The sequence below is a fragment of the Solea senegalensis genome, linkage group LG4 (assembly GCF_019176455.1).
Source record: "Solea senegalensis isolate Sse05_10M linkage group LG4, IFAPA_SoseM_1, whole genome shotgun sequence".
Classification (NCBI taxonomy): Eukaryota; Metazoa; Chordata; class Actinopteri; order Pleuronectiformes; family Soleidae; genus Solea; species Solea senegalensis.
In genome coordinates, this window is record NC_058024.1 from 26,211,903 (window position 1) to 26,224,783 (window position 12,881).

Consider the following 12,881-nt stretch of genomic DNA (forward strand, 5'->3'; position numbering starts at 1 on the left):
CTGCCACATCCTGCGGAATAAAGATTGAATAACGCAGCGACTGGAGCCTCCAGAAACTCGCCGTTCCACCTTTAACAGGCTGCTGAGCGTGAATCACAGCACCTCGGTGACGTCACGGGAGAACAAAAGATATGTTTCAAGAGATACGGAGACTTTTAGCCTGTTTAGCCTTTAATAAAATCCTCACCAGTGACAGCTTTCACGTCTCACATTAAACAATAGCTCAAGTAACAGTTAACAGGAACGCAGTTGTAACAAATTCAGCAACGTTGTACACAATATTTAGGACAGGTGAGCAAATTTATCATAACACAGATGAACAAAACTTTGCTTTTCTTGTTTTTCTTTTTTACTTTGCCGGTGACAACAACTAAATCAACACTAAGAGCTTAAATATCATTAAAATATGTTCTTTTTTCCCCCATTATGCCCTTTAAATATGTAAATATACACTGTACATCTAAAAAAAGAGGAAAAAAAACAGAAATGTAAAAACAGAAAGGAAACATTCAGTTAAGTGCTCGACTCGGCCCGTCATCGTCTTTGTCTTGACTCACAAAATATTGCTCCTTAATTACAGTTTTTTCCAATTTTACACATACATTTTGAATAAAATACTTTGTTTTAAATTGTTATTTCCGCCCTTTTGGGCTTAAACAGCAAGCCTCGAGGCAGGAAGTGTCTGAAGACGTCAAACTGCAGGGTATTTTTATTGACGACAGCGCGTGGTTAAAGGCCAAGTAGGCCGGTTCAGGGGGAGAACGGAGGGTTAAGTGGACGCACTTATGTGGTGCTCAGCGAAAAGCTCCTCTGACTGCTCGTGCTCTTAATGACAAACGTGGAAGAGTTGCTCTTGTGGCTGTAGTCAAAGTCACGCTCGCAGCGGCACTGCGACGCCTTGAGGTAGCGAGCGGGGCAGCACAGGAAGTTCTGCCTCAGATCCTGGAACAGATGTCCCGCGAAGCACATGTAGATCCAGGGGTTACAGCAGCTGTTGAGGCTGGCGAGCAGCATGGAGATGATGAAGGGCATGGCTGTGAGGGAGGAGTGGCAAAAGAGAGGCAAGTTACTGTACTGTGAGCAGAGTGTTTTAGGGCCTGAATGACACTAAATAAATAATAAACACAGGCTGCAGTTAGATGCTTGGGGAAATTGTGCATCATAACTGCAGAGCACAATTATTATTATTATCACTGTTAACCCGGCACAGATTTGTACCGCAGGTGCACTCATGGTAATTTGCCGTGGGAATGATATACCACTCCATATATGGACATCCTGGGGTGTTTATAGGTCACCTATTCACGCTTTAACTGTGACACATTTTCCCAATTTGACAAATTCAATCCGATTTTGATCATTTTGAGTAGCTTTTTGCTCAGGTGTGTTTATAGAGTTGGTGAAAATGAAATTGTGTTGAAAAAAATGACATAAGACACTCTACATTACACAATCTTATAACCTCTCTGTATATACTGTATGTTTAAACATAGTGATGAAAATGAAAAAAAGCAGGCGAAATGCTCTGTGTTTTAAGAGTTAAAAACATGATAGAACACAAAATACATGTTAGAAATAGTGATTTTGTGCATGAGAGCAGGATTTCTCTGTGACAAAGTAAATCGTTTTGAAGCTTGACTTAATATGTCAGAACACAATTTATACATTGATTTATTTATATTTTCTTGACTCTAGTGTTGTTGACCGGCTGAGTGTTTATCTTCTATCTTCTGTTCCTACACAGGTGCATGTGCAAGTGAACATCAGAAAAGGGAGGAAATGTGATTTAAGAGAACATAGCATGGCTGTTGGTGCCAGAGAGGCTGCTCTTTTAGAAACTATCGATATCCAGTGAGCAGCAGCAGCAGCAGCATCATCATCATCAGCAGCATCAGCATCAGCAGCATCAGCAGCAGCATCATCATCATCATCAGCATCATCAGCAGCAGCAGAAGAACACCATGTGCCCTTTAAAGTGGCTGCTAAGTGTATATGATGCTTGGCTCATTAATGATGGTCTTTCACTTGTGATGATTCACATCTTTATGTTATGTCATTATTACTGTAGAGGCTGGAACTGGATAAATAATTACCATGATGTTAGCACTGCTTATTTATCTCATAGCTGAATGAAGTCAATAATATATGTATATAATAAAGACATATGATGCTTCATAGATTTATTATAGACCACGACCTAATGTAAGGTTTCTGCCACAGCTGCATTGGTAATTATCAAAATCATTATTAATGTTTGTGTAACGGTAAATACACCAGCATTTAGAAACTCTTTAATTATATTTTTAATACAAAAATATTATTCTTATTCTTATCCATGAAATTTTACAAAAAAAAGCTGAAAAAAAGAGTAAAGCACATTATAATTTCTTGATTAAGATTCTAATAATTATAGTCATTTACTTGTATTCCTGAAGAGAAAATTTAGTTTTAGTGGTTGAATGTTATACTTGATTAATTTCTGCCTTCTAAGAGACGCCTAGTGAGTTATTTGCCAAATAAATAACAATATAAGTTTTAGTTTTAAACAAGTTCATGAAAGATTTCTAAAATATTTGTTTTCTCGTTTTTTTAACCCTTAGAACATAGAGCATTTTATATACAATATACAATATACAATATATACAGAGATTATAAGAATGTGCACTATGGAGTGTCTTATATCCTTTTTTTCAGCACAGTCCAGGCCAGGGGTGTCAAACATATGGCCCACGTGCCAGAAATGGCCCACCTGAGGCTCCAACCCGGCCCACAGGATGAATTTGTTAAATTTTACTGTTAATTTCACTCATACTGTGAAATATTATATTTGTCAGTTTCAGATTCCTTTGTAGATCCACTGTCATCTGTACGTTGTTCTGCATGTAAATGAGTGTAAATGCTAAACATTTGCATAATATTTTTGTTATTTTTCTCAAGAAATTTCAGGTTGTTCATAAAAAACAAACTTCATTAAATGTAAAACAAAGGGAAAAACTTATTATGATATTATTTTACAGGTCCAAGTCTGACACCCCTGACCTACAGGCAATCTGATGATTTTTTTTCTATATAAACACACCTGAGCAAAAAGTACTCAAAATGTTTTAAGTCGGATTGAATTTGTGAAATTTTGCAAATACGTCACAGTTCAAAGTTCAAAGTTTTTATGAACAAAAAGAAAAGAAAAACGCTCTAATTTTGTGACTTCTGCACAATTATTGCTACTTTATATCACGACTAAAGACACGATATAAAATGAATCATAACTTCACATAAGAAGACGAAAGAAAGAGTTGTGTATTATTCCCACGGGTGCACCAGAGGCATAGATTCATGCTGCATGAGCACTAAGGGTTAATACATTTGTTGTCACTGTGCGTTTGTGAGTGCTGTAATCCTCACAAAGCTCATTTCAGCCATTTTGCAGCAACATAGAATTTATGGCCGAAACGATTACTTGATTAATCGATTATTAATCAACTACTAAATTAATCGTCTACTATTTAGATTTCGATTAATCGCTTTAAGTGATTTTTAAAGATTTAAACCATTTTCTCTGATTTTCAGCTCCTGTAATGTGAATATTTTCTGGTTTCTTTGCTCCAGATAACAAAGAAATCATTCAAACAGTCATTTCCAGGTTTGAGACACAATGATCAATATTTTTCAACATTTCCTGACATTTTATGGACCAACGATTAGTCGAATAAAGGAGAAAATAATCAACAGATGAATCGATTAAGCATTAGCTGCAGCCCTAAATCGACACATGTACATGAGTTTATCTGGAACGAGCTCACATCAAGCATTGAACATGTTTTCGTCGCAACAGAAGAGCGAGACACGTGAGCACAAACGAATTACAATTATCTCTCCACACAAGCTGCAAGGAAGCGTCCTGTGTAGATACATCATGACATGTCGGGTGACATTTACGCTCCGTCAAACGCACGGTTCTTACTGACATTTGGCAAATGAGATTCGGATTTGTGTAATTGGTTCATATCCTGTATTTAACCTCTTCTTGGTGATTTCTAATCACTCTCTTGGCATATATGTGCTCCCGTTGGCTTCGCACTGTCTCTAATGATTGTCTCCGAGCTCTAATGACAATTTTTCAGCACAAATGATCCCAGGGAGGGCATAAAAGTCACACACATGATTCATAAGAACTGTTAATAAGCTATTAACGATGTGATATATGAGCACAAACACAAGTTTTAACTGAGTGGTCATCAACTGACTCTTCTACACGACAGTGTCGGGGTTTTAGAATCAGTGCTGTGTTGAAAAGTCTCAAACAAAGAAGTGAAAGTACGAGAAGAAGCTGTTAAATTCAAATAGTGTTTTACAGAAAGAAAGCAAACAAAAACACCAAAGTGCACAAAAGCCATCAGTCAGGCATCAGTGTGCTGTACTATAGGCTATAGGCTGGAGGGAGTAATCCAGTCACACACTGCAAAATCTCTCTCCTTAATCTCTCTCATAATTATGAGATTAAAGTCATAATTCTGAGGAAAAAGTCAGAATTCTTTGAGATTAAAGTCATAATTCTGAGAAAAAAGTCTGAATTCTCTGAGATTAGTCATAATTCTCAGAGATTAAAGTCATGATTCTAATCTCAGAATTATCTGAGATTAAAGTCAGAATTCTGAGAAAAAAGTCATAATTCTAAGAAAAGAATCTTTGAGATTAAAGTCATAATTCTCTAAGATCAAAGTCATAATTCTTTGAGATTTAAGTCATAATTCTGAGAAAAAAGTCAGAATTCTAAGAAAAGAATCTTTGAGATTAAAGTCAGAATTCTCTAAGATCAAAGTCAGAATTCTTTGAGATTTAAATCATAATTCTGAGAAAAAAGTCAGAATTCTGACTTTTTCTTAAGATTTTTTTTCTTTTTATCTGACTCTCTTCATGCTGTTTTATCACTGTACTGAAAAGTATCAAACGTGGGAGAAGAAGCCGTTAAATTGAAACTGTTTTACAGAAAACGAAAAACAACAACAACAACAACAACAACAACAACATCATCAGTGTGCTGTGATGTAGTAATGCAGTAATCCAGTCACATACACACACTGCAAAAGACGTTCTGGCGTATCACGCATTCTTATCAGGGCGGATGAAAAGTGCAGCACAGATCTTATTTGAATAACAGGGGGAACTGTCATGAATAGGTCTTTGCTGAATTCATTCACAATGTCGACCACAGGGGAATGATAAATCACACAGTGAGGGGAAAGGCAGAATAATCATCTGCAGGGTGTTGCATCTGTCTCACTGTCAGAGCCGGCGCTGCAGCCCAAAGGACATTTCACCAATTCATTTATGGGAACTGAAACAAGTGATTTCATTTACATTTTATACGTTTTTTGGGGGGTGAAACGACTTGGGAAAGTCTCTCCCTGGTGATCCAGTTTTTGTTTTTTACCACTGGTTGAAAGGACATATAAAGTGACCTTTTAAAATAACACAGATATTAAATACTGGGCTTTGTACTTGGACTGAGTATGTTTGCCTGAGTCAGGATTTAAGTGAGTATTTAACCATCTTCTGACATTTCCAATAATGTCATTGTAGGGCTTAATGGTTTGGTAAAAACCTCCAGTCTTTAAAAGGTCCCGGCTCTTTCACTGTAACTTCAGGTTGTAAGATGTAATCAATCACATGGTTCATTTGCTTCTAAGATGGAGGAGGGATTTCATTCAGCTCTTTAAGACAAAGCCAGAAATATCTTTGGGGGGTGGCTCAGTGGTTAAGACTGGTAGCCTGTGTACAAAAGACATCATGGTCGCAATGGTCGCAAGTTTGACTCCACCCCTGGCTGATTGTACTCAATTCCATTGTAAATCTGCTAAATGACATGTAATGTAATCTACGACTACAGAGCTGTGCCATTTGTGTGGAAGAATAAGAGAGCCACATGTAATTAAAAAAAATGTTTTTGTTTGTGATACCAAAAGAAAAAAAAATCAAACAGCATGATTCTAAGAATTCTGACTTTAATATCAGAGAATTCTGACTTATTCTAAGAATTCTGACTTTAATATCAGAGAATTCTGACTTTTTCCAAGAATTCTGACTTTAATAACAGAGAATTCTGACTTTTTCCAAGAATTCTGACTTTTTCTCAGAATTCTGACTTTAATCTTAGAGATTTCTGACTTTTTTCTCAGAATTCTGAGATTAGATTTACATGTGGCGTTAATACTCCTCCATACATTTGCTCCATTTCACGTCTTTATGTAAAGCTAAAATAAGCGTCTCCGTCAGTGATATAGTGTTGTATCGATGGATCCTCTCATGTATCACCCAGTGAGAGCACAGTTTGTGTGTCAAAGTGTGACACACAGCTAATTGTTGAGCCAGGTTTAGGTTGGAAATGGAGCAGGAAAATATCAGGTGACTCTTCATGAGTGCACCAGTCGCTCAGCACAAGCCGATTGAATGGCCTTTAAAACAAATAATGTTCTTTTACTCAAGGTTGAAATACATTCAAGTAAAAAAAAAAAAGGTTGTCCAATACAATGTATGTTCTATACAAGCTCCCTGTTATTGGTTTGTCTGGCTCCATCTCATATTTTAAAGTAGTCCATCTTTAATAACAGAACACAAAGTATGCTGCTTCTCCGTTTGTTGATATCGTAGCCTTTTAATGGATTCTACTGTGTTTTATTCTACAGTATTTTGTCTTATTCCATTAACCTGCATCAGGACTACAAATGTGAATGTCCCAATGGCTATAAGTAAGTATAAGGCATATTTACATGTTGATGTTAATGTGAAATGTCCCCACTGGAGCAAATAAACAATAATCAAGTAATAATAAGCATTAATAATACATTTTACTGGGGTATAAAGACAGCTACAGCCATGTAATCGAGTGGATCCTTGGTATATTTATGAGCATGAGCTTTACAGCTTTGTGTTGTCTGGTCTCGGCTCTTTTTGCTAAGTATGACTCTAATGGACACTTTATCTCCACATGGTGACACTCCACTCTGTCCTCGGTACACAAACACTGGCACGTGTCATGGCCGCTTGTGTCAGAGCTGAGTCACGTTCACATGCGAGACCTCTGCACTGATCAAGGCCTCTGCAACTGCAGCTGAATTCCAACTCCCAGTCAGTTTCTGACCATCAGAATGGAATCATGTGACGAGATGAAGCATCAGTCTGTCCGTGCATGAATAAATATGCTCGCTAAGTGTTCAAAAAAAAGTCCGAAAGTCAATGTATGATGCACTTGTTTTGTTCAAAGGTGGAAATATCTGGTGTGAACGTAAATCTGAATGTTGATATGTAGCATTGTCAGAGCTGTGGGCGATACGCGGGTTACAGTGAAGCTAATGTTTTCTAAAGGTTGTAGAAAAGTAACAGTACGGGAACGTTCTGGGAACCTTTAGAAAACGTTCTCTAAAGGTTTATTTATTTATTTATTTATTTAAACTATAAACTTTTTGTGTCAACAACAGGAGAACCTGGGACCTCCTCTCCTGTGGTTTGGTCCCAGAACATTACTTTGTCCCAACCTTCATACAACCTTTAGAGAATGTTCTCTAATGGTTTGCAGAACATTCTGGGAACCAAAAAAAACTCAGACCGCACAAACACGAGGGGTCTGATAAACAAGGACTAACAGAACCATTGAACAGCCCATAAGAAGATTATGACACTTCATTTGTAATTGTGTGCAACTGAAAAAGGGTATCATAAATTCATATCAATATAAAACAATACGTATATACAGTATATATATATATATATATATATATATATATATATATATATATATATATGTGTGTGTGTGTGTGTGTGTACCGTAACCGAGGTGACATGAACAATGCCATTTGAAGAGAAGAATGACAGTCACACAGAACCAGTCAGCCCGGAAGCTTCAACACAAACAACCACAGAACCTTTAACATAAAAGTCTGTTTTCTGGCTTTTCATGGTGACATTTCCTGACATTGTTGTTCCCATTCTTAGCCTCTATTTCAGAAGAATCTGAGGCTTTCTACTCTTTACCTACAGAACAATGAAGGCACATTTCTGGAACTACATTTGTTTTGCACTCATGAGGAGTGAGTGAGTGAGAGAGAGAGAGAGAGAGAGAGAGAGGGAGAGAGAGGGAGATTCATCAAATGATAACAATGAAGCATGTCGATAATTATCACCAGGCTAATACATATTATCTCAGTTGAACAGTCTCTGTCATGATGAGTCGCATTGGAACATTCAGTCTCCTCTTGTAATAATGGGTGTGGCCACACAGGGACCGGGTCGATACACGTGTTTATTGCCCTATTGTGGTTAAATGTCAAAGACGCACTCCAACGTGCCTCACAGGCACACGCTGCTGGGCGCGCGCTGTGGCGCACACTGATTTGATTAATGATTAGCCGTCAGTCGATGTCTGCAGCGCGAGGAAGGAACTTGGATGTATGGAGCTTACTAATGATGTTTGTTGTTGTTTAAACACACAACAAGCAGCCTGTTGGTGTTTTTATCGATGATATTATGCGATTATTTGGTCGGATATTGACATCACTCAGTTTGTCTCAGGACAAGGATCAAGGACTGACTTTAATAAAGTTGGAAGTATTTGTTTGAAATGGCTGAATATCAGGAAAACAGTCGTAAAATATCAGCAGACAAATGGAACAATCCAAAGCCTGCACTGGGATTCTAAAACAAAGATACCACTAACTTAATTAAAACAGCTTATTTGCATAATATGTAAATGAGCCAAACACATACATGATAGTTCGGACCTGTTTTTGTGCCCTGTTTGCACTAATGACCGCTTCATCCTGCGCGTAAATTACGCGCGCCAAGCAGGATGAGGAGGCATGTGGATCATCAAGCCCCCAAACGTTTTCACGCGTCATCATCGTCATCATTCCAAAACGATCATTATTAATGATCAATCATAATATATATAACTGCGTACTTGACATGTTATCGATGCGCATGATTAAGCTTTTGCGCGTTGTGACCTACCCTCGCGAGGCGCTGCTGGATCCCACGCTGACCACATCTGGACAAAGAAAAAGGGGGTCCAGCAGACGATGTAAGCCAAGACGATGACAAAAGTCATCTTCACGGTGGTTATCTTCGCCTTGGAGATGAGCTTCACGCTGCTCACGCGGGCCAGCGTGTTGCTCTTGGAGGTTTTGGGCGTCAGGCTGATGCACTGCTCGCGCCTGGTCTTCAGTTTAAAGTTTTGCCAAATCTTGAAGCTGATCAGACCGTAGCAGATGCTCAGTATGGTCACCGGGACGATGTAGATGGTGAGGCTGATCCAGGTGATGTAGGCTTTGGCTCCCCACGGCTTCACGAAGTCGCCCCAGCAGTCGTACACTCGCGATCCAGCCGGGTCGACCTCGCGCATGGAGAAGATGAACATCTGTGGAACACTGAAGAGCAGACTCAAGAACCACGACAGCACCACGTAGATACGATCTTTCCTCTTGTGCAAAGAACGGAGCGGCTGACAAATCGCCAAACACCTGTCGACAGACATCAAAACTAACATGTACGTGGACGCGAACATCCCAACGATCTGCAGGTATTTCACGAGTCTGCACACGATGTCAGGTCCATAGAAGCGAAACGTGATGTCCCAGATAAGTTGCGGGAGAACTTGGAATATCGCCACAAACAGATCCGCGATGCTCAGGTGCTTCATGAAGTAATACATGCGGGACTGGCTGTGTTTGGTGGAGTGGATGGCGAGCAGCACGCACAAGTTCCCCGCGAGCGCCAGGAACAGCACCAGGGCGAGCACCGTCACCTCCACCTTCGCCACCTCCTCGTTCCGCTTCAGGGGATTCGTCTGGTTCGATCCGCCGCTGGAGTTGAGGAGACTCGAGTTCCTCCAGGTCTCGTTAAATTGCCAAAAGTCACTTTGGTTGGAGATACTTTCCATTGCCGCAGTCTCGTCCTCTGCTGATGCGTCAGGCTTGTGCAGTCATGCAATGACTGGAGCGGGCACCTGGAGGTTCCTTCAGTGACAGTCAGTCCTGTGTCCACACGCGGCGACTCGTTACGACGCTCGGAATATGATTCATAAGTGATTCAAAGAAATGATTCAATCACTTTCGCTGGGTCTCAGTCGCCCATGTTCGCCAAGGAAGGCGCGCGAAATGAATACATGTCTGTAATTATGTTAACAACCAGAAGCAGAAGAAGAAGAAGAAGAAGTAGGAGCCAAAGGAAGAAAGCAAGATAAGGTTCAGGGGCTTGGTCTGGACCCACAAAAAAGCAAAATGGTCTAAAATACAAGCACCATAATAGTGAAAAGGTAATTTTCCAAAATCCCAGTCTGAATAAATCCAGAGAAATTGAGAAGTGCAGGAAAATCAGTGCAGTTTGTCCTCAAAATAAAAAAAAAGAATAAAAAACACAAACATTAGGTTAAAAAAATCCTGCTCGCAGAAAACGAAAGGCTGAAGAAACACGAGCGTTATCATCGACTGCTGAGAATCACAATGGCACGCTGCAGCACACAAGTGACTGTTGTATGAGCTGCTACAAGCTTCTCTCCTCAGTTCACTGACTACAGTCCTCAGTGTTACCCGGCACCACCATGGGGTGGCGGTGTAAGCCATTCATCCACAGTTAGGTCCCTCAGAACCTCAACCCTCCTCACAGCATGAACCATGAGTGTAAAACTATAAATCTGTCCATGAGGCGACAACAGTGGCTGCACTTGACAATGTAACACGTGTCAATGAGATGAAGAATGAGGACTAAACCAATTTCTCCTGAAGATTTAAAGTCACCAGAGCCGAGGAACTCGCCATGAGTCACAGTGGCTGAAATGTAAACAGCTGTTTAATAAACAAATGCTTAAACCGTGTCTTAAAACACACGTTTGTTTAAAACACGGGGTTAAAGTCAGGTATATGCTATAACATACATTTGAAAAAAACAATCTTACAGTTCCTTTCTAACGCTTTAAGATTCAAAACTAAACACAATTAGTGGTGTGATCTCCTCAAGGAAACACCCACAGTGGCTGCTCTGGTGTTTATGAGAGAGAGGATGTTTGCTGGCACATGAAATAAAATAGAATAAAATTAAAAAAAATCACCCCCTCACAGCTGTCAGTACTGCTGCTTTTGTATTATTTATTATCATTATTATTATTATTATTATTATTATTATTATTATTATTACTATTATTATTATTATCATCATTATTATTATTATTATTATTATTATTACTATTATTATTATTATTATTATTATTATCATTATTATTATTATTATTATTATCATTATTATCATTATTATTATTATTATTATTATTGTCCGTGTCAAATGGCATCTTGGACTGGATTCACAGCTCGGCTTGAAAATCCATTTGATGCACTGAAGATTGGAGCGAGATGACAGGAACAACATGATTTATGTTGGACGTTGTGTTTGCTTTACAGTCACAAGGGACAAAGCCTCTGTGTGTGTGTGTGTGTGTGTGTGATTATCCAGGATATACTGTATGATATTGCACTGGTGGATGTCAGACTATTAACAGATAAGTGATAATGCTAATCTGGAGCCCTCACACATGTGGGAAGAGACGGCCACACAGAGTTGACACTGTATCTATAGTGGTGTGTGACGTCCATTCTAATGTCCATCTGTTACATTCCAGTGATTCCTGTGAACACACATTTCGTCCTCCTTTGCCATTCCGTGTTGCCAAGTGCGCGGCGGCACTGGAGGAATTCATGCAGGGGACGCCTGTCGTTACCTAATTGATGAGGACTTTTAACAAGATAGAATTCACGATGCATGAATGCGGAAGCGTAACGCAGAGATCGTTAGGAGACAGGACGGACTGAAGGGGAGCGAGTGCAACAATGCCAGCGTCCATGACTATGTTTAAACATACAGTACATACAGATCCTTTTTTTAGCACAACAGAGGCCATTCTTTTGATTTTCACCAACTATATAAACACACCTGAGCAAAAAAGTACTCAAAATGTGTAAAATCAGATTGAATTTTGGAGATACGTCACAGTTTACAGCACAACCTTGGCCAGGGGTGTCAAATACACGGTCAGCGAGTCAGAACCGGCCCACCCGAGGGTCCAACTCGGCCGGCAGGATGAATTTGTTAAAATGTATGATTAGTTATACTGTGAAATACTATACTTGTCAGTTTCAGACACCTGTGACTAAAGTCACATTCACAAAAGCTCCTTCTAATTCGAATCCTAGTTCGTTTGCTCGGAAATTCTGGTTCGTTTGAGGAGGAGTGACCGAACTCTGATCCAGCACCAAAGAAGCGAACTCTGGTCCGCCTAAAACATCAGTCTGCAGGAATCGGACTACAACGCAGGGCATTGTGGGTAAACATAACCAAAACATACGCACGCGTGTCGTATGTTTACGTAAAACGATAGGATTTGATGCAGCTCCACGTTTTGCTCTCGTGTGGAGGAAACAGAAGTTGTCCTGCACTACTTTTATAAGTCTAAGTCTATTAACCGACAGATGAGCGAGTTTTCTCGTTCATTGTTTGTCTCGTCTTCTCCTTCAGACATTTTGGATGCAGCGCCGCCTCAGGCGAGGAGGGGAATACGTTATTAAAGGGTTCAGTTTGTTTCACTTAAGTGCAAAAGCAAATTCTGAATGTTGCATTCGCCCAATCAAACCAAATCCCCACTGGTACAGAGTCTGGCAGACGATAAGACTTCTGCACAATTATCACTACTTTATATCACAACTAAAAATCACCAAGAATCATAACTTTGACTCAACAACACTTAAGAAGACCAGAAAAAACAGCCTGAATATGTGATGTAAACACACACAGCTCCAGGATGTCCATATAAGGAGTTGTGTTTTATTCCCACGGTAATTTAC

The 12,881-nt window shown here is 39.5% G+C and overlaps 1 protein-coding gene across 1 annotated transcript; it reads right to left on the reverse strand.

Moving 5' to 3' along the window:
* Positions 1 to 455: 455 nt before the first annotated feature.
* Positions 456 to 10,496, reverse strand: oxtra (oxytocin receptor a). The gene is made up of 2 exons (XM_044025150.1): positions 9,004 to 10,496; positions 456 to 1,034 (listed from the first exon to the last, which is right to left on the reverse strand). The coding sequence occupies exons 1-2, from the start codon at positions 9,929 to 9,931 to the stop codon at positions 784 to 786; spliced, it is 1,179 nt and encodes a 392-aa protein (XP_043881085.1). The 5' UTR covers positions 9,932 to 10,496; the 3' UTR covers positions 456 to 783.
* Between the last annotated feature and the right edge of the window lie 2,385 nt (positions 10,497 to 12,881).